At 32.2% G+C, this 21,817-nt stretch overlaps 8 protein-coding genes and 1 non-coding gene across 9 annotated transcripts; 4 read left to right on the top strand and 5 right to left on the bottom strand.

The window, feature by feature from the left end:
• Nucleotides 1–139: 139 nt before the first annotated feature.
• ASCRUDRAFT_75087 (uncharacterized protein) lies at nt 140–847 on the bottom strand. Its single transcript, XM_020192924.1, has 2 exons — nt 661–847; nt 140–443 (listed from the first exon to the last, which is right to left on the bottom strand). The coding sequence occupies exons 1-2, from the start codon at nt 689–691 to the stop codon at nt 313–315; spliced, it is 162 nt and encodes a 53-aa protein (XP_020048118.1). The 5' UTR covers nt 692–847; the 3' UTR covers nt 140–312.
• A 1,931-nt stretch (nt 848–2,778) lies between these two features.
• On the top strand, nt 2,779–3,565 carry ASCRUDRAFT_75088 (coiled-coil-helix-coiled-coil-helix domain-containing protein). Its single transcript, XM_020192925.1, has one exon. The coding sequence runs from the start codon at nt 2,870–2,872 to the stop codon at nt 3,392–3,394; it is 525 nt and encodes a 174-aa protein (XP_020048119.1). The 5' UTR covers nt 2,779–2,869; the 3' UTR covers nt 3,395–3,565.
• Nucleotides 3,566–3,685: 120 nt separating this feature from the next.
• TAF3 (Taf3p) lies at nt 3,686–5,116 on the bottom strand (the record flags this gene model as incomplete). The annotated part of the gene is made up of 1 exon (XM_020192132.1): nt 3,686–5,116. The coding sequence occupies one exon, from the start codon at nt 5,114–5,116 to the stop codon at nt 3,686–3,688; it is 1,431 nt and encodes a 476-aa protein (XP_020048120.1).
• A 531-nt stretch (nt 5,117–5,647) lies between these two features.
• Nucleotides 5,648–7,297, bottom strand: ASCRUDRAFT_75089 (uncharacterized protein). The gene has a single exon (XM_020192926.1). It carries the CDS (start codon nt 7,081–7,083, stop codon nt 5,941–5,943), a length of 1,143 nt encoding a protein of 380 aa, XP_020048121.1. The 5' UTR covers nt 7,084–7,297; the 3' UTR covers nt 5,648–5,940.
• Nucleotides 7,298–8,273: 976 nt separating this feature from the next.
• Nucleotides 8,274–8,768, top strand: OCA2 (Oca2p; the record flags this gene model as incomplete). The annotated part of the gene is made up of 1 exon (XM_020189697.1): nt 8,274–8,768. A coding segment is annotated over one exon (495 nt), but the record flags the coding sequence as incomplete, so codon positions are not given.
• LOA1 (lysophosphatidic acid acyltransferase LOA1) lies at nt 8,456–10,128 on the bottom strand. Its single transcript, XM_020189134.1, has one exon. It carries the CDS (start codon nt 9,891–9,893, stop codon nt 8,847–8,849), a length of 1,047 nt encoding a protein of 348 aa, XP_020048123.1. The 5' UTR covers nt 9,894–10,128; the 3' UTR covers nt 8,456–8,846.
• Nucleotides 10,056–10,128, bottom strand: ASCRUDRAFT_t52. Its single transcript has one exon. It is a non-coding gene; the product is annotated as a tRNA-Ala (tRNA).
• Nucleotides 10,129–11,991: 1,863 nt separating this feature from the next.
• On the top strand, nt 11,992–13,284 carry ASCRUDRAFT_7297 (PLP-dependent transferase; the record flags this gene model as incomplete). The annotated part of the gene is made up of 1 exon (XM_020192135.1): nt 11,992–13,284. The coding sequence occupies one exon, from the start codon at nt 11,992–11,994 to the stop codon at nt 13,282–13,284; it is 1,293 nt and encodes a 430-aa protein (XP_020048124.1).
• A 635-nt stretch (nt 13,285–13,919) lies between these two features.
• ASCRUDRAFT_85344 (J domain-containing protein) lies at nt 13,920–21,095 on the top strand (the record flags this gene model as incomplete). Its single annotated transcript, XM_020194895.1, has 4 exons — nt 13,920–17,573; nt 17,693–17,766; nt 17,903–19,173; nt 19,423–21,095. The coding sequence occupies exons 1-4, from the start codon at nt 14,199–14,201 to the stop codon at nt 21,093–21,095; spliced, it is 6,393 nt and encodes a 2,130-aa protein (XP_020048125.1). The 5' UTR covers nt 13,920–14,198.
• Nucleotides 21,096–21,817: the final 722 nt, after the last annotated feature.

Genomic DNA, 21,817 nt, shown 5'->3' on the forward strand with positions numbered 1-21,817 from the left:
ATTTTTAATAGCTTTTGGAGCAAATAAATTGAAAGTGTTTGTGTTGTTTTTATATTTTTTTTTCTTTTTTGTTATTGTTCAAAATAAAAGTTTATAATTTTTTAAATAACCAAATAAGTGATAGCCAATAAGTGATAGACGATAAGTGATAGACAATAAATGATAACCGATGAGTCGGAAGTGACTGATGATAAATAAAGAACAAAAATTAATAGTCAATGATTGATGATTAAACATTAATAATTAAACAATTATAATTAAATGAATTAACATTTTGATTGAATTCATAATTTCTCTTAATTTATCAATAGCTTAATTCGGACTCGATAAAACAAATTTCCAAGCTTCTTCAGAGGAATCAAATATTTTATAGTCAGCGCCATGATAACCAGCAATTTGTTGCATCAATTCATTCCATGTTGGATAAACTCCGGGTCTAAAACCTATTGATAGAAGTGATAATGATATATTAGTAAGAGATCATGATGGAAAGATAAAGAGATGGACAGATAAAGAGATAAAAAGATAAAGAAATAAAGATAAAAAAAATCAATTGAATGAATAAATAAATCAATCAAGTATTTTTTTTTATTTATTTCCCTATATCATTCAAGTGAAGAAAAATAAAAAAACATGAAAGGAAAATGGAAGTATATATACCTTTTCTAACTGCATAATAATAACCACACATAGTAAATATGAAATAACCAATTTTTTTTATCAGAACAATAATGTCAAAATATTAATAAAATCCATTAAATATATTTCAAAAAAAAATCAGGGTGTAAATTGAATTGGAATTATTGCTTTTATATAATGAAAGAAAGGAAATGAAAAAAAAAAAAAATAAATAAGTTTATTGGATAAAAGCTTGGTATTGGATTAAAACATATTTGAAAAGAAAAGACAATATCAAAGGCAAAAGAAAGCAAAAGCAAAAACCAAACAAAAAACATTGAAAAAATTGACGAATTATTCAAAAAGAAAAGCAAAAAATAAAAAAGATTAAAAAAATACAAAAGATTAAAGATATTAAATTTGTTAAATAATTATTTAATGGAATTAAATGGAGTATGGTTTAAAAAAAGGAATAAATCGTTTATGGCGATATTTGCGAAATAAGAGATTAAAAGCAGATAAATAATGGCACTATTTGTAATTTGAAGAATATAATTTGTTTAAAGAATAAAGAATAAAAAAATAAAAGAAATTAGATTAAAAAATATGATATGAGTTGAGAGTTTAAGGCAACTCGATTCAGTGATAAATCCGATAGGAATAAGTGGAGGAAAAAGAAATGAAGGATTTTGAATTAAATTCAATCAAGTTTTAAATCATAAATTAAACATTAAAAATATGAAAGATGAAAGGTGAAAGGTGTATGATGAAAAGCATAAAGAATAGCCAGTGTATTAAAAAAATAGAAGTTAAAAATAAATAAATTGATATAGTAATAAGTTTTAAAATTTAGGAGGAATGATTGGATGGGTGAAATAAGTAATAGGAATCATTGAAGTGATTTATTGGGTGAATTTAAATAGAATTAAAAGAGATTTTGCATATTATGTTTGTTTAATGAAAATAAACTTATAAGTAAAGTAGATTGAATTATTTATTTATTAGTTTGTGTGTTGTTTTTTGTTTTAATTGATTAGGACTTAAATTGATCAAATTAATTTATTAATGGCAAAGATCAGATTCCTTTATCAAGCTTTTTTAGTGAGAAAAATTACTGACAATGTGCAATGTGAAACGATAAAGTTGATCTAAATATCAAGTATTGGAGCTCAAGAATAGAGAATCGAAACATCTTGAGGAAATTATGATTATAAGATCACAGAGACATGGGAGACAATAAAGAAAGACGAAAGCCTATGGCAAATGATAAGTGAGTATTGGTGAAAGAGATGGTTTTAAGATAAAATACATAGGAAGATTAAACAAAAGATGGGAAAGGTGGTGTGAATTGAAAGGACAACAACATTGAAAAGATGAAATTCAAGGTTGTGAATGGAAAGTTGCAAATGCCTTTAAATTTTATCAAGTGAAAAGATAGTTGAGCCATCTTATTAGCTAATAGCAAAGACGAAACTGCACATGGAAGAGCATGTAAACGCAATATGCCTGATAATAAAACAGTTTTCAAACTGCTTTCAGTTTCCAAACAGTTTCTCTTATTATGATCTGGTTGTTGAGAAAACCGAGATCATATTGTCTGGTGTTCATGTAATGCGCAACGTTAGTTAGGGAATAAATATTGGTAAGAATTATCTAATAATTACAAAAACCTGTATGGGATTAAGGTTCAACAGAGGAGTAAGGAAATAAGAAAGTAAAGTCCTTCATCCAGCAACTGACGAGAGGTATCCAGTCCAAGTCAAAGAAAAAGGTCAGAAAACGTCGAGCACGCCAGCAACAGACCCAGTGATACTCAGTGTAACGAATATAGTGGTAGTAATCAATGGAGTGATCAATGGAGTGATTAACACAACCTCTGTAATCAATAAAGCGATCATCTAACGGTTATACAATAGCCAATTTAACAATAGCTGGGGAATAAGTCCTCTCTTTAAGACCCGCCCAAAGCAGAAGTTTCATATTTCTTCTTTTAGAAAGAGCTCTAACTTTGTGGTCTCTTATACACACGTGACAAATGTGTGGTGTGCATGTGATTTTCAGTATGAATATTACACGTGTCACCGAGGTACAACCCGTAGAAGCGTGTAAATACCAGCACCAACCAAAGGCTCCGTTTTTCAAATAGAGGTTATGTTTCCACTGCTATTGAGCATAGTGGGAACATTTGCTGAAATATTCATCTAGAGCACATAAAACAGCCTCACTATCTGCTTTTTCTCAGAATTCCGAAATGGTGTATGCTCAAGAACCACATTTATCTGTTTCTCGCGAAGTCGATCCCACTCCATTGCCTGATGCCATTCCCAAGGTCAAAGAAGTTGGTGCTTCTTCTGCTCCTTTGACCTCTGCTGCCTACTTCATTGGTGCCAGATGCCAGCCATATAACGACGACTTCATGTTGTGCAAAAGTCAATCGAGCACTGGGAACCCTGAGTTTGATTGTCTCAAAGAAGGTCGAAGAGTGACAAGATGTGCCTCTAGTGTTATACAAGATTTAAATACCTACTGTTCAGAATCTTTCAAATTGCATTGGAAATGTCTTGAAGATAGCAACCACGAATTTAAGAACTGCAGAAAGGCCGAAATTTTATTCAACAAGTGCGTCTTTGATAATTTGAAATTGGAAAAGAAAATCCCTGGGGTTAAAGAAGCAGATCAAATTCATTTAAAGAAAAAACCATTGTATCGTCCCTTGTTTGAAGATACCAGTAGTGTATCTGCTTTCAAACAGGCCCAGAAAGAAGGAAAAATTTAATTTTTTTTTCGATCTAATTTAATCTTAAACAACCCAATGTTAGTTTTTTAATTTAAAGAAAGTTATCAAAATTATTACATATTCTTTTATAAATTATAATTCATTTCAATGTTCACCTTTCTTTTTTTTTTTCACTTTTTTACTTTTTTACTTTTTTACGTTAATTACAACCATTTTTTAGTAATTTGTATATCATTTTATATATATAAATATGAAGATAAAACGACAAATAAATGAAAAAAAATAAAAAAAAATTTAATAATTTAATAACTTAATTTATATTATAATCTTTTATTTACTAGAAAATAGATTACCACTAAGAGTTCCAATGAATTCAATATCTGTATCCAGTTCATTGTTTTTATTATTATTACTGTTGAAATGGTTTAGGTCATCTTCATTAAGATCATTATTTTCTTGTCCGGCAATAAAGTCGTCAAAACCATCGATATTTTTCTGTTTCAAAATTTCAGCACAGGGCAAGTAGTCAAGTAAATAATTAGGAGCATCTCCGTATATTTGAAATGCATTGTATTTTTCCACATTCATAGATTCTTTTATTTTATTCTCGTTTTCGTTTTCATTTTCGTTTTCGTTTTCATTTTCGTTTTCATTGCCATTGTTATTATTGATGTTACTGATATTGATATTCGTCATTATAGCATTACTATTTCTGTTGTTTTTATTTTTTATTTTGATTGTTTTCGTTATTTTGATTATTTTGTTATTATTTGAATGAATTGAATGAATTGAGTCATTTGTAATATAATTATTGATGTTTAGTAATGTCGAGCTATATTTTTCTTTGAAATTGTTACTTAGAGACTTTGATTGAGATTTTAATAGAAATTTAATCCAATCATTGGCTATATCCAGGTCATTTTCATTGCCATCACTCTCTTCGTTATCGTCATTTTCGTTATCGTCATCTTCGTTATTATTATTATGATGGCTATGAGCATTATTAAGAAGATGGTCTAAATGGCTATGGTTGAAACTCAAGCTGTTAAAGTTGTTAACAAAAGGAGTTGAGCCTGGTGTATTAATCTGGCTGTTGATCTGGCTGTTGATTTGACTATTGTAGTTGGTATTATTCAATTGGTTTAAATTCATCACTGAAGTTTGAACGGATCTGGATAGATTTGATAGATTTGGATACTGAAAATGAACATTGCTTCCACTGTTATTATTATTATAGGTACCGCTATGGCTTATGCTTTTATTAACAGCTTTGTTGTAATAGTTTATAGCGATTGTTTCATAGTTTGATAAAATTGGCATATTATTTTTATTCAATTCATTTTTCAAGTTTTGGACCATTTCCAAACTTGGTTTTGAGATAATTTTAGAATTGTTGTAAATTTTATTTAGGGGTTCAACTGAGATTGAATTTGGATCGTTTTTGATCCAATTCTTGAAATACTGCATTCCCAATAGATTGCTCCCTTCAGTGTCATGGCAATCTAAAATTGAATTTGGTTTGATAAAATTTAGCTGCACAAAAGCCTGAGAGATATCTTGGATTGTTAATTGATCATTTTCTCTGTTGTCGATGTTGGCAAATTGAATGGAAGTGCATGCTAGTAGCTTCAAGTATCTCAAATAGATATCTACTAAGACGTCTATCGTCTCTGGAGAAGATTTGTTGAAGCCCACGCTTTTCAATATGTGAATTATGGATATTCTTAGTAGAGCAAAGAAGAACGTTTCAGGGGCAGTCATTTTGGAGGAAATCCAAAGAAAGACGATAAATGTAGATTGCAAGATTAGTGGTGAGTGGAAAAAAAGGCCTTACGCTGTATCTTGCTGATAACCTGTCGTTTTGGATATGGAACTTGTAGTGATTTCGAGATAGCATCGTCCATTTATCGGAAGGATATTATAACGTTGAGTGGAAACGGGAAAGGAAACGGAGCTCGACCCAGCGGTTAAATAAAGAGCATGGAGATTAAAATAGAAAAGAGCAAACAGATCAAGCGATGAGAAGCAGTTGGTATGTAAAAGTTGAATGGAACCTTTGAGAAGAAGTTTAAGTGAAAGAGAAAGAGCAATAACCTGAGTAGGTTTAAGAAGTTTAATGGTTTGATGAATTAATGATTTGGTTTTGGTTTTGGTTTTGGTTTTAGCTCATTTGCCCATACCTTGGTTTATAATTAGAATATAGGTGAAGGAAAACAGTATTTTTAAATTTTTGCTTTTTGAATTTGAAATTGGTAAACAGATTTAGAGTGAATGATGTATATTATATTATATAAAGAGACATTTTTAATGGTTTTTGATGAAATATGTAGAGAAAAAACGAATAGAAATAATTAATGGTTTGATGAGCATTAATAATTAAAACACACAAAACGGGTAAAAAAAAATAGATAATAAGATAATAATAAAAAAATATAAAAATAACAAATAAAACAAATATAAAAAGATGAGATAAAAAAAAAAGCTATAGCAAACAAATTTACAAAAAGATATAAAATTTAGTATAGTTTAAATATGAATCATTGGTTGATGATGAAATAAAGAATGAGATTAATCGATTATTTTGACTAATCGCCGAGTTTTTTTTCATCAAAGAGGGATTCCAAATAAGCACTTGGTGGTCTTTGTTTAACACCAGTGTTGTTTTGACCTGAATTGGCCTTGGGTAGTTGCAAAGTGTTATATGATAGGTTGGTGTAAGAGTTGGATCGGCTAGCAAATTGTTCATTTGGACTGATGGGCGAATCAAATTGGTAGTTATTTGGATTAGAAGGGTCGTTATTATGGAAGTTGTTTGAATCGTTGAGAGAGTTAATTTGAGCAAAATAGGTTGAGGTGGCATTTGAACCACCGGTGGTATTTCTATTGAATGGGTTTAAAACAGAGGATAGGTTTGAATAAGATGCAGTTCTTGAGATAGTTCCTGGAATGGTTAGAGAGTTTTCATAATCAACAGATTTTTTGTATTTTGACTGGTTTAAGATGTCGGCGGTTGGAGATATAAACATTGATTTTGATGATTTTCTGTGGTCGTTGTTCGAGGGATCAGGTATAACGGATAGTCTCTGTGGGATGGAAGGATTTGAATTGCTTAGATCATTTAGAGAGTTGTCGTGGTTTATAATTGAATAATCAAAGCTGGATCTGTTATTGGTGTTTAGGTTATTGGAGCTTAAATTGTTGTGGGATAGATTATTGTTTGAATCCATCAATAGTTTTGAGGATTCTGGGTCATTTTTAGCCATGAATTTGCTGTTTTCCTTGACTAGTCTGTTGGCAATATAAATATTAATCAAAAAGTAAACAAACACAATGAAAGCAAATACGGCCATTATTATTCCAACCACTATGAAAGCCATGCCAGAAGGATTGTTAGATCGTAGGATGAAGGGGTTGTCATTAGAAGAAGGAATCGTTACAACAGCTGAGGGAATAGAGACAGTTGATAACGTTGGCAAGTTGCTTGTGGACAGATTTGGCGAATCGCTTGTTGTGTCTGAAATTGCTTGAACAAAGCCAGTTGAGTCAGCACCCTGGGCATCTGTAGTAATATTGGAGTCATCAAGAGTAGTAGTAGGGTTTGCCTCAGCGTTGGCAGTATTTTCAGCAGAATCTGCTGTTTCTCTTTTACGAAGCAAGTGACGAGGATGTCTCTGCCTAAGTTGAAACAATGGAGAGTCTAAATCAAAGCCTAGGAGCTCAGTGGCCATGGTGTGAATGAATAGGTATTGATGTACAGAGAGAAAGAAAAACAGTAAAACACTAAGACAGTGGAAAAAAAATGAGAGAGAGAAAGATAGAGATCAAATTCCAAAGGAAGAGGATGTATAAGATGAAGTAGGATGGCAGCTGGAGTATCAAACGCTTTGAGGAATTGAGAGAAAGAGGTGCAAGGGTATCTGGGAGAGATATACTGGAGATATATAGAGATATAGTGATATAGCTATATATAGGCCAGAGCACAGGATGAACACAATAGACTCCATGCAAAAGTGTTGAAGAAAAGTGCTGAGAGTGGTTTCGTTTTTCTTCCAGGCTTTTGCTGCGTGCAGAACGCTATTCAGGACGCTATCCACTGCGATTGCTCTGTGTTTCGCAGTGCGTTTGCCAGTGCGTTTCCAATAGGCTGGCCCAGTCGTGCCCAAAGTTTCTCACGTCGCTCAGGCCTCGCTGCATGAAATGTTCCATCCAGGCTCGAGTTCTGACCGCAGAGTCGCAGACCTGGCACTGTCCCGCCTTGCTTTCGCGTCTAAAAGCACGCAGCTGCGCTCTGCCAGCTGCATTGCCACAGAAATGAGTCCGTTTACCGTGCTTTGGGTCTCGAAATGCTATAAATAGTACCGCGGACACACGTGTGTAGTTGCGCAATGCTGCCACGGTGCAGACCCGGCGCAGACACAGCGCAGTGTAACACAGCAAAAAAGTGCAACTGTACCGACCATGCATCACTGCCGCACTATGCAGCTGAAGCACGTGAAACCCGCATATCTGATGCAGACACCTGACGGTGGGCCCGCAACTTTGAACGCCTCTTCACCCATTGCAAATTAATCCAGTTGTTTTCATGCTCAGAAGAGATTGATCATCACCAATCTCGTATCATTTTTCAAATAGAATTAACTCACAAGGACAAATTTCAGGCTCACTCGAAATGGACAGCAACATCGCTTCTACAAATGGCGCTGCAGTAGATGCTTCTAGCAAATCTCCTGGGCTATATCAGCTCGATCGACATTATGAGCCTTACGAGCCGTATGACGTTGATGATATTTATAACTATGAGAATTACGATGAATATGATGATGAATTGAACGAGCTAAATGACTATAGTGATACCGCCGATATCACTACTAATGCCATTACTGCCACTAATGCTAGTAAGAAAAGAGAAAGACAGGTTTATGTTCCTCCATTAAATTTTTCATTGATTGAGGACTCAATCTACAGGTCGGGACATCCAGTACCGATCAATTTCAAATTCTTGAAGAAATTGAATCTAAAGACGATAATTTATATAGGAGACAAAGAGGACAACTATTTGTATTACAAGTGGATTAAGGAAGAGAAAAAGCGAAAAAACGGATTGAATTTCTACTATTTTAAATTCAAATCATGCAAGGAACCTTTTTTAATGAACGATTCCAAAATTATAATCAAAACCATCAACCTAATATTGAATCCTCAAAATTATCCGATCTTGATTCACTCAAATAAGGGCAAACATCGAATTGGGGTCTTGGTTGGCATATTAAGAAAACTATTGCAAAACTGGTCTTTAAGTGGCATATTCAATGAATATGCTAAATTTTCCGGCGATAAAGGCGATATCGATTTAGAGTTTATTGAAAATTTCAATCCAATTTTATTTAAAAAGAAAAGTGAAAATCATTTCTTAAATACTACTAAAAATTATCTCAATAAAGATAACGATAAGGAAAACGAAAACGAAAAAAAAAAAGAAAAGATTAATAATTTACCTTCTTTTATTAAAATATTTCACTAAAAACTTTTTTTTACTGTTTAAATTCAACTCATTACTAACAAACCTGATTTTGCCATCATTGCAAAACAATTTTCTAACTTCTTCTTCCAAATTACGTTTACCAGAACTATCAGAAGCATCAATGTAATGATTAACATTAAGAATCTTAATATTAAATTTAATCGACGATAGATTAGATAATAAAGAATACAAATAAAAAAATTTATCAACTGGGATTGGAGTAGTTAGATAATTTGGTATGATTTTAACAGAAATTATATTCAACTTTTCCAATTGATTCTCATCAGCATTATTGAATAAATTATTAAAGGATAAAATCGATTTGCCATTACTTGTGGTACCCTCTGGAAAGATAAAGATCACCTTATCTTTAAATTTGTTACTCAAATCATTAAATCTAATCATATCCTTATTCTTAATCTTATACGACAACGGATTGGCAATTGAGTATAAAATAGATTCAAATAACGATAATTCAACCAAATAGCCCTCACCATCCGGCTTATCATTAACATTAAAGAGATAAATTATTTTTTGATTATCCTTAATTTTGGTTATTAAAAATAATATAATGAAATCCAATGGATTGGTTAAATTAACTAAATATTTCTTATTCTTGGCAGGTAGATTCTGATTCAAGATTGAACTACCATTCAAGTAAATTGTCTTCTTATTGTAATCATTAATTCTTATAGCAATTAAGTTTTGGAAATTAGTTGAAAAGAAAAAACAAAAATTCGAAGAAAAGAGAAAGTTGAAATTGAAATTTAATATATAGTATTGCGAATAATTGTTTATATTTAACACAATCGATAGCGGAAAAACTATTATTAAATAAGTTAAATTTAATAAAATGAAAAGTGGAAATTTGATTGAAAAATTGATAAATTGAAATAATTTGATTAAATAGTAATACGCCTGGTTGTTTTCGTAATAAAATAACTCATTTGAATTGATAATTGGTATGAAAGGAGCAATCCCAGTTCCTTTATCCCTCCAATTTGAATATTTTTCCATTTTAGTATTTATCTATTGTAATTTGTAATAATTAACTACTACAGTTGAGTAGTGATCTATTTGTTATCAATTACACTGAGCTGATACAGAATTCAAAGAAAGGAAAAAATATGCAGATACACGTGATGAAACACTAATAACAAGAAACAACAAAAAAATATATGGACGAGTTGGGAATTGAACCCAAGACCTTCTGCACGCTAAGCAGACGCGCTACCAACTGCGCTACACGCCCGTCTAGACAAATGTATATGGGACATCATATATCACAAGAGTAAATAAGTCATGTGGTACATAACTTTTATTTTAAAAAAGGTCTATTAGATAGTTTTGCAGGATTTGATCTACAGAGGTGCAAAATGGAATCCCGGGAGTAGTTGAGACTGGAATAGATTTTGGATCCGGTTTGTCTACGGGTTATGCTGGCGGTGACAGTATTCGAATGGATCATCAGGGTATGGCGAGATACGACACCGGCGATACATGTCCCGCTTCTCACCATCAGAAAAGCGAAAGGAGAAAGGCAAAAAGTTGCTCATATCTTCATTGGAAAATGGGTGATGAAGGCATCACCCCGTGAGTCAGTGTGGTAGTGGTGTACGGGTGTGGGCGAGCTTTTCAAGGGAGTTTGGATGTCGAATGGGATAATTTAGATGCGAAACAAACGCCAACGAGCCAACGAACCAACAATCCAGGTTCTGAGCGTCCGCCCGCTGTGCTGCCATGGCTGACTAAAGGAGGGGTCGCTATCGCGGGCGTGCTAAAAATACCTCGTGCTCACCAGGAGATACATCTCAGATCGCTGCGCTCGTGCTGATGCTCGGCTTGTTCGAGCTCGGCGAGTGCGCGTGCCCCACCAGCTGACGGTCGGCCCGTCCCTGCGTGCGCTAACTGCCGGCGGAGCTGTATCTCCTTCACCGCCACTGCTTGGTCGCTCCAGACGGGTGCAACTTGTCGGGGTTATTTCCACGTCTGCGGTTCGTCCAATGTGGAAAACCGGCTCGAGGTCTTCCCTTCGTTAGCGGGCGGCACACTGTTGGCAGCAGTCTCTGTGCGGATGTAGACCTTCAAGTGTGCGACAAACTGGTGCCACTGCCCGTGCCACTCAGGGTGCGGTCCAGTTACGATGCGACCGCGATCGAAGTTGCTATTGTCTGTTGTTTGCTCTGTCGCGAGTGCAGCTCTCTATATTTCTCGAGCGCTTTCGAAGATGGTGTCTTTGGTATCAACGATATCTGGATTTGGCACTGTGCTTAATAACATCTTACCAAATCTTCACCTTGCTTCTCCAGCCAACTCAATAGTCCTTTCCCGATCCAGTAATCTCTAGTCTTCGATCTGAGCTTTGTGAAAACTCTTCCTCATTCTTCCATTGCTTAACATTAACTAGACCCATTTTTACCAATCTTATTAATTTTATTTACTTTTTCTTACTTTGCTTTCTCTCGTTGTTTAATTACTCACCTTCTCTTTTTTATGATTAAATTCTATTTTTCTTCTTTCCCACAGTCCCTCACATGCCTATCTTTTTTCTTATATAATTTTCTTTCATACTTTGCTCATGTCTCTTTACCTCAGTATAATAAAATTCATATAAATTCCTTGCACTTCACCTCTCTTTCATCTATTTTCTTATATTTTTATTTCTTTATAATATTTATTATCTTAAATATCCACTCGATAAAAGAATAGTCTCCTACCTATTTTTTTTTTCACCCAAAAATCACAAATCATTCACCACAAACATTTAACCAGTTTTTCTCAATCAACTGTTAGCCATCAGCTATCAACTCACGACTATCTATAACTTTATTTTTCCAAACTTTATTTTCAACCTTATACGCTTTCCATCCTATTTGGTAAATCACTATTTTATCGCTAAATCTTTAGAATTTCTTTTTCTATTATAAAGATAATATAAATATAAACATTTATTAAATCAACTATAAATATAAATATATTCCATCCTATTCCAATTCCAATTTCAATACATCCACTTCTAATAATCATCAATCTACTTTTAATAACCAATTTATATTCTTTCTCAAACATCAACATCTTCATATTTACATCTTTAATTACACTTTATTAATCCACAATGTCTACTGCTTTCTCAAATATTTACCAATTACCTCCTGATCCTTTATTCGGTGTTGCTTCTCGTTGCAAAGCTGATAAGAGAACCAATAAAGTTGACTTGGTGTTGGGTGCTTATAGAGATAATAATGGTAAACCATGGATATTGCCTTCTGTCAAATCTGCCGAAGAATCAATCAAGTCAGATCCCACTTACAACCACGAATACTTGCCAATTGAAGGTTTCAAATCTCTTAATTTAAACGCTGCTAAAATTGCTCTCGGTGAAGATTCAATTGTCTTTGACCAAAACAGAATCGTCTCTATTCAATCTCTCTCTGGTACCGGTGCTCTACATTTATCTGCTAAATTCCTATCTCAATTTTATACTGGAAATGTTAATAACGCATCAAAAGATTTAGTGATATCAAACAACAATAGAGCTACTGTTTATGTATCAAAACCAACTTGGGCTAATCATATTCAAATTTTTGAATCCTCTGGTTTTAACGTTGATTTTTACAGGTACTGGGATCCTTCAAATAAATCCTTAGATTTCCAAAATTATTTGAACGATATTAATAACGCACCAAATGGTTCAATCTTTGTTCTTCACTCTTGTGCCCATAATCCAACTGGTTTAGACCCATCTCCTGAACAGTGGCTAGAAATCTTAAACCACATCAACTCAAAAAATCATTTTGTTATCTTCGATACTGCTTATCAAGGCTTTGCATCTGGTGACTTGGAAAGAGATGCTTGGGCGCTAAGAAAAGGTATTGAAATCCTCAACACCCCCATAATAATTTGCCAATCTTTTGCTAAAAATACTGGAATGTATGGTGAAAGAGTCGGTGTAGTTCATTTAATCTTGTCTGAATCTGAAAAGGATAACGAGTTTTTGAAAAATTCAATTGCTTCTCAATTCAAAAAGATAACAAGATCAGAACTATCAAATCCTCCTGCTTACGGTGCTAAAATCGTGTCTAAAATATTATCCACTCCAAAATTGCTAGACCAATGGCATGATGACCTAATAACAATGTCCTCAAGAATTACAGAAATGAGATTGAAACTAAGAATCTATTTGGAAAAACTGAATACTCCTGGTACTTGGAATCACATCACTGATCAAATCGGTATGTTCTCCTTTACAGGTTTAAACCCAAAACAGGTCGAAAGATTAGCCTCTGAACATGGCGTCTACTTGATCTCATCTGGTAGAATTTCTATTGCTGGTTTAAATGACTCAAATGTCGAATATGTTGCACAATCAATAGATGAAACTGTTAAATATTATCAAACTGATAATTAATTACCATATCAATATTTCATGATAATTATTAAAAAACCAGAATAATGAATTTTTCCTTTGTTCCCTTGGCCCTGTTTATCCTAATCTCGATCTTAATCTTTATCTAGATCTTTATCTTTTATCCTCCCCCATTGATGAATCATCTTATATTTTTCTCTTATCTTTTTTTTTCATCTTTATCTACAGAATCTTGTTTTATAATTTCATATTTCCACTAGATTATTTTTTTTACTGTTTTTTACTCATTTTTACTTTTTTGTACCTTTTTATACTTTTTTTATGCTGTTTTTAGTCTTAAACTAAACTGTGATATAACTTTAATAATACTCAATACTCAATACTTGATAATGCACATTATTCCAATTCAGGCACATTCTCTGACGTAATACTATTCAGTTGTATTGATTACATAACAATTTCATCCTTATGTAACTACAGGCTTGCTTACCTACTATTGTTTGGCGTGATAAAGCGCGTCTTCGTTGCATTTCTGTTTCCTGTCTTTATTTAGCGGTTTAAGTCACGTGCTGATTGTTTCAATTCTTTTTTTTATCTCTGTTTATACTCTTTGATTGATTATAGTTCTTTGAGTGGTATTCTTTTTTTTCCTCTTCTCATCTGTCATTTTATTTTATTTTACTTTTGTTCGTTTATTCTCTTATTTATTCCATAAAAATATATTTATACTGATTTTCATTATTTAAAATCTCAATTATCTTATTTTTTTACTTTCTTGTTAGTCTCTGTTTTTACAATTACTTGTGTAATTTTTTCTTTTTTTTTTGAATTCTTTTTTTTTTCAATAATCAAACTAAAATAAAAGGATTCAGCCTAAATTTTTTTTCCAGTTCTTGAGCTACTGTTTAAGTTATTCTATCATTTTCCTATTCATTTGAAATAAAACTTTTGGTAAAATGAATCGAAATCCTAAAGTTGCTCCAGATCATTACTCTATCCTAGGTGTCGATAGAAATGCTTCAGAATCCGAGATTAAAAAATCATACAGAAAATTGGCTTTAAAATATCACCCCGATAAAAATCCTTCAAAGGAAGCTGCTGATTTATTTAAATCAATTGTCGATTCCTACCATGTTTTAAGTGATACAACTAGACGTTCTGAATATGACAGAAATTCAATTCATTATTTTAATCCTCCAAATCCTCCAAATTCTCACAATGCTAGAAGACGTCAACAACATCAAAGTTATCAACAATCGCAGCAATTCGAACCTCAATTTCCTAATTTTGGTCAATCTTACTCTTCCTTCTTTAGCAATTTATACGGCCAACCTCCATATACTTATCCTTTCTTCGCTGAAACTAACGTAAATCCGAATCCAAATCCAAACCCACTCTTTGATGATGGTAATATTAATAATAGTAATTCCAGTGATTCATTCCCAAATGCCAGTCAGAATTTTAGCTTTAGAAGTTTTCAAAATACTTTTTCAAATCCTTTTCCCAATTTTCAAAATCCAGCGAATACTCCATTTCAACAAAGTTATCAAAACTCTAGAAATACAAATCCTCCTACTCAAGCTGATTATAATGCCTCAAATTCAAATGCTTCCCATAAACAAAGCCATCCAAAACCTCATAATAATAAAAACAATAAGAATAATAAGAACAATAAAAATAATAAGAATAACGACATTAATAATAATAACGACGATAGCAGTAATAACACTTCAAATCCAAATCCAAATCCAAATCCTTATTCGAGTAATTTTTCTTCTTTTTATAACAACTACAAAAATCAAAAAGACACGGAATTTCAATCTCAAACTAATAATACTAAGACTAATCACAAAAAAGGTAAACTTTTTAATCACAATACCAAAAAGAAAAAGGGTTTTAGTTTATATTCCAATGAAGATGAACCTGCTTTCAATCCCAATCAAGAGAAAAAAGAAACAGCAAATGGAAATGAAAATGGAAATAAAAATGGAAATGAAAATGAAAATGAAAATGAAAATGAAGACAATATAATTAACGAAAATTCACCTTCAAAACCCGTAGTTATTGATTCTGATGAAGATTCTTCTGTAGATGAATCTGAGCTTTCTTTGAAAAAAAATGTCAAGAGATCTAATGAAACGAGCACCAATGACCATTCTGCCACTAAAAAACAAAAACCTACTCTGTCCAATTCAACGACATCAAACATCTTTTCATATAAAGGTGAAGCTGTGAACAACCATTCAATTAATAAAAACAATAACAAAAGCTCGGAGAAGAAGTCACCAAGATCGTCATTATTTAGTAGAACTAGAAATCTCCATAAACAAAGAAATCCAAATAGATATAGAACTCGCTCAGCTTCAAAAGCTCCAAGTCTAAGAGAAGAAGCGCTAGCTTATATTGAGATTGAATCATCCGATAGCGATACTATAGTTTCGACAAATAAATCCAAGAAATCAACCAAGAAAAAAAATAATAGTAGTACTAGTACTAGTAATATTAGTGTTGATTTTAGTAGGAATAATGCTCCTAATAAAAAAGATGATAATCATCTTTCAAAAACTGGAAATAAAATTGATGGCAATGGTAATAATAATGACAGTAATAACAATAATAACAATAATAACGCGAAGAATGGCAAAAATGGTATGAATTCTCCAAATATTGATATAACAGATTATTTTAAACCAATATCTAAGGAAACTATATTAAAGGGAAATTCAAATAGTAGTCTGGAAAAATTAAAAAATAGATTAGGTATTTCAGAGATTATTGGTGGCATTGAAAAGGACAATAGACTTTTTAATGGCAATAATAACAACGGTAGTAATCTGAAGAAAAGAAAAGGGGATTCAGGTAGAGCATTTAGAACCGATATTGAAGAGGAAGTATCTACAGATTACTTGGATGCCATATCAGAGGAAGAAAAAGTTGATGTATTAAATTTTTTTAGGAAAGATAAAGAAATAAAAGTACCAATATCAGTAAAGAAGAATATGAAAAATATGAATATTGTTGGAAATTTACCTAATGAATTTTCCAAACTTGAAACAGACAAATTGAATGATGATGTCTTTAATAACAATAGTAATAAGAAAATTGAAATTAATGAGATCAATGTTAATGAAAAAGATATTGTGAACATATCTGATTCGGATACTGATTCTGAAAGTGATGAAATCAGGATATCAGGTTTAAGAAGGGCGTATACAAGTAACGATATACATAATGCAACACATAGAAACAATAAATTGAAAATTGATGATGCAGATGCAAATGCAAATGCAAATGCAAATGCAAATGAAGAGGAAGATTATCAAGAGAAGACGAAGAATACAAATTTTGAACAAGATGATGTGTTAATGAACGAGTATGATCCAGATGTTGATTCTGATATCGATGAAATTATTGATACTCGAAATGTAAAAAAACCGAATTCATTTAAAAGCGGAAAAGAGATAATCATGGAGATATTGAAAGAGGAAACAGGGGGGAAAGATAAAGGCATTGTATTAGATGAGATTAATAGAAAGATGTTTTCAAATAATTTTGATATGAAAAGTATGAATTTGATGTTTAACGATAAAGATAATGGTAGTAGCAATGAGAAGAATAAAGAAAACCGAGATAATACTACCACCATTCCCCCTACTATTACTACTACTACCACTACCACTACCACTACCAATAATAATAATACAAATAATAATAATAACACTACTAGTTTTTTCTCTAAGATGGACAAGTCAAAAAATGAACAAATTGACAATCTAAGTATGCCAGTGAATAAAACTATTCCCAGGATGAAATTTGATATGAATTTGAATACAGTGGGGAAGAATAATAGAATAAATAAAAAAATAAGAAGAGTGTCAAGTGAAGAATTATGTCTGAACATCGACAGGCTTTTTAGTAAATTGAAAGAGCCTAGCATACCGGATATTTTCATTTCTAGCAATAAAAACAACATACCAAATTCGAAAAAAGAAGTGAGTGAGTACAAAGAAGCACTCAAAGGATATGAAAACCGATGGAGCAAATGCTACCTCAAATGTCTCAGCTACCTCAATAAAAGGGGCCAGGCCAATTCACAGAATCTGAACTGGATATTCCCCAGCAATGCTGGTGACGAGGACGATGATGAAGAGGACGTGGACTCCAGTTCTGGGAGTTCATCGATTGAAAGAAGCCAGTTCCAGCGAGAGAACATCAAGGTCTTTGGCAAAGGCCTCATATCAGACACCCAGGTGTTGCTAAAAATGGTGGATCTCATCCAGCAGAACAAACAGGTTATCAAGGAATTCAACACGTTGATCAAGAACGCTGAGGTACGGGGTGTTGTGTGAATAGGCTTTGTGCTTGCTTATGTGCTGCTGATATCGATACCCATCTCTTGTGTTTAGTGAATGCTTTAGTGTTTTTGTTTACCTCTCTTTTCGACCCACAGCGCTGGCTCAAAACTGCCGGTACCCCACGTGAAAGTCACGCAGAAACACAGTCCAGCACTGCACCCGCAACCATGTGTGTCTAGTGCTGGTTCTCGGAAAGTGGGCGCTAAACGCCCTCATCTTCATCTTCATCTTCTTCTTCACCATCTTCTTCTTCACCATCTTCTTCTTCCTTCTCTGCTTTACCATCTTCTTGCTTTTGCTCCCAGCGACCATCACCCTCTATCTACCTCGTCCGAGACTTCCTCTATTCAGCCCAAGTTGGCTCCAGGCCTGTGCACCATGGCAGAACCAAGCAACACCAGTCCAAACAATCTCGGTAACAAATCCAACAAATCTTCCAACAGAAACACTTTGGATGATGCCAGAAAACAGCCACCAAAGAAAACAAGACCAAGATCTAAGTCAATTGGTAATCCCAACAACACCTATAAATATCCCCTCAGCCACCTAAGCTCTTTTGCCAATTCTCTGCACTCCTCTCAAAGCGTTCTTCCTTCCCACTCTCAATCCACCATAAAGACTCCACGAAACAGAGCTAGCTTTGAGCTCACCACCTCCAACCATCGTAATATGGATACCACTGATCCCTCCACCTTGTCGAATCTCTTTGCCAGCACCAGCACCACTGCTACTACCAATATCAACATCAACACCAAGAAAAACGCTCATAAAAACCATCCAATCAATGTACAGGCCAATACACCCACCACCAACAATGGCAGCAATAGTAACAACAACAACTCTCACGATGTCTCCAATAATAATCAGATCAAATCTGGTAGATTTGCTTGGGTCAAGAAAATCATCCAGTCCAACAGATTATCTTCAACCACGAAGAAACACATCCCTCCTTTGTCAAACATCTCTAGCTCTTCCAATCATAACCCATACTTGAGAACTTCTCAATCTACAAACAATGTCGATAATTACCATAAAAGCAGCTGCAGAAATAATACTGCTAATAGTCCCAACAATCGTCATCATCACCATCGTCATAATAATAACAATAAAAATACTGCCACTCATACTCCTAATAATAATAGTAATAATAATAAAAATACAAATTCAAGTAATCCGAAATCCACAAGAAATGGAAACAAACACAGGAAAAATAGAAAAATTATTTTAAATCAAAAATCTTCTGCTCAAAGCACTACTAATATTAACAATACTAACATAAACAACATTTATAAAGCTCCAAGATATCCAAATTCCATCAAATCAATTAAATCAATCCCCAATACTATAAACAGTTTCAATTATAGCAACTTTAATAACAACTATAACCATAGTATTGGTAACAACACAAATTATAACTATTACTTGTATTATCATGACATTAACTCGATAAACAACGATACTTTTAGTTTAAATGAAAACTATCAAAACTATCTCATTAATCATAATCTTAATCACAATAACAACAACAATAATTCTCTTTCATCAACTCACTCAACTTTGACTTTAAACTCTTCTGGTATAACTTCAAATTTCACAAACAATTTGATAAACGCCTACACAAACTCACAAAACAACAATAACAATAACAATAACAATAACAATAACAATAACAATAACAATAACAATAACAATAACAATAATAATAATAATAATAACAACAATAGTTTCAGAAATAATGATGTAAAATCTCTAATATCTTCCTTTGATAATGCAAAATCGATTTCCATTGAAAACGATGAACCTTTTGAAAACTCGAGTATGATAGTTAATATTCCTAGACATTCTTCCTTTTTGTTTGATAACAATGATTCCATAAATGATAACAGCTCAATTTTGAACAATGAAAAAATTATCTTGGATCAAGATTCTCAAAAAATCATTGATTTTAATAGCCAAAATCATAACGATAATACTAATCATCATAATGATGATATTAAAATGGATATCGATGCCAGTATTGAAATTAATCAAAATCAGAACGAATATGAAAACGCAATTGAAAATAAAAATAAAAATAAAAATAAAAATAAAAATGAAAATGAAAATGAAAATGAAAATGAAAGGGATAACGGTAATATTATTACTTGCCTTGCTGACTCTAATCAAAACAATAACAATGATGGAAATATAGATTTGGAAGACGATGATAATATAACTCAAACTCAAAGTAACCTAGACGAAATAGATCATCATATTTTATCTTTAAATTCCTCACAATCAAACATAAAATCAATGAAAGGCTCAATAATGACTTCAATATCATCTTACAAAGAACCGTCTATTTTTGATAGAAATTCCATCTTGAATCGTAACTTGAAAACAGTCATTAACGGAAATTTCTTACATTACAACAACAATCACAATAATAATCGACATAATTCTTTCAACAACAATACTAATACAAATACAAATACAAATGCAAATACTATCATTAACACTAACACAAATACTATTACTAATAATAATAATAATAATAATACCAATACTAATTACCATCAGAGTACTACTAATAGTCTAAAGAATGGAAGCAGTTTGACTGTGAATAGTATTGGCTATGACTCTGATGATGAATTTGGATACACTCCTGCAACGTCAATTTCGTCAGCTACAATCCAAAGCTACCACTATTATTCTAATAGCAGTACAAATAATAATTATACATATTCAAATCCGTTAAGAAACGCTATTGTTAATGGATCACAAGCTCATTCAACGGCTGCATCAATGACAACAAATGGGAATCAAATTGACTCATCTTCTATAATCACGTTGGCCTCATCATCAAGAAACATTTTATATAGATCAAGATCATCAAGAAGATCTATTGAAACATTCAATTCATCTACTGTCGGTATTCCACCTTCAAGTATATTTGAACGATTGAACTATCAAAGCAATTATTATCTGAGTAACATTCCAAGCAACACACCAACTAATAACACGAATGACAATAATATCACATCTACAAGCACAGTCGAAGAAGAAGATCTACTTTCTAATACAATTTCTAACGACTCCACGGCTAGAAACGAGACTCACAGCCTGGCAGAAGAAAATCATGACCATAACAATAACACTAATAATAACGGTCATAATGTCGATATTGATAATCATAATCATAATCATAATAACAATGATAATAATAATAATAATAATAATAATAGCGAGATATCTCAAACTTTAAGTTCAGATACATTTACGATATTAAGAAGTAACCATTATTCAATAAGCAGTAGCTTAAACGTTAATTTAAATAATGATGATTTAGTCAGTTTAAAAACTTATTATTCGTCAGGAAATGCATTGGCTAGTAATAGTAGTACTCATAATAACAATCATAGTAATATTAATAATATTAATACAAATAGTAGCATTAATAATGCTAATAACAATTTTACTAGGACGAATGATGATTATGGTAGTTTAAAAAGTTTTTAGATTATGATTTGAATCGAATATTCAATTAGTTGGATATTTTGATTTATTTTAATCAAATAACTTGAATAAATCAATTGATTGCTGAGGGTGTGATTAAAATTATTTTTATTATTATAATATTTTTTTTTTTAATTCAATTTGTTTAATTTTGTTTGTTTCCAATTAACGATTGTGATTTGGTTTTATTATAGTTTTTTTTTTGTTAGTTATTTTCTTATCATATTACTACTGATAACTTAATTTGTGTTTTCAATTTGGTTTTTTTATATTCTCTTTTTGTTTTTGTTTTATTATTTTAGTATTGTGATATAATTAATCTTTTATTTACTCTGTTAACTTTATTTTTAGTTTTTTATTCTTGGGTTTTATCAACTAATTATTCCAATATATTCCAAATCTGGTGGTTATTTTCTTTTTGAGTCATCCGTTTTGCTTCAGTTTATCGGTTTAGTTTTTTGAAAATGAGTTATCGCTTTTTAGAAATTTTAAAAGCTGTCATTTATAAGTATTGAACAATATTGTTGCTGTTATCGCTGCTATAAATATTATTGATTGACGTTATTTATGAATTTTTTAATTTAATTTGATTCAATTTAATTCAACTTAATACAGTTATGGTTTTTCTTTTAATATGTTTTAATAAATATGTTGAGTATATAACACCCTTTTCAGTAAACAATATTTTCTATTCGTTTCTTTTTTCTCCTTAATTCCCCTTTGTT

Source organism: Ascoidea rubescens, assembly GCF_001661345.1.
Source record: "Ascoidea rubescens DSM 1968 unplaced genomic scaffold ASCRUscaffold_4, whole genome shotgun sequence".
NCBI lineage: Eukaryota > Fungi > Ascomycota > Saccharomycetes > Ascoideales > Ascoideaceae > Ascoidea > Ascoidea rubescens.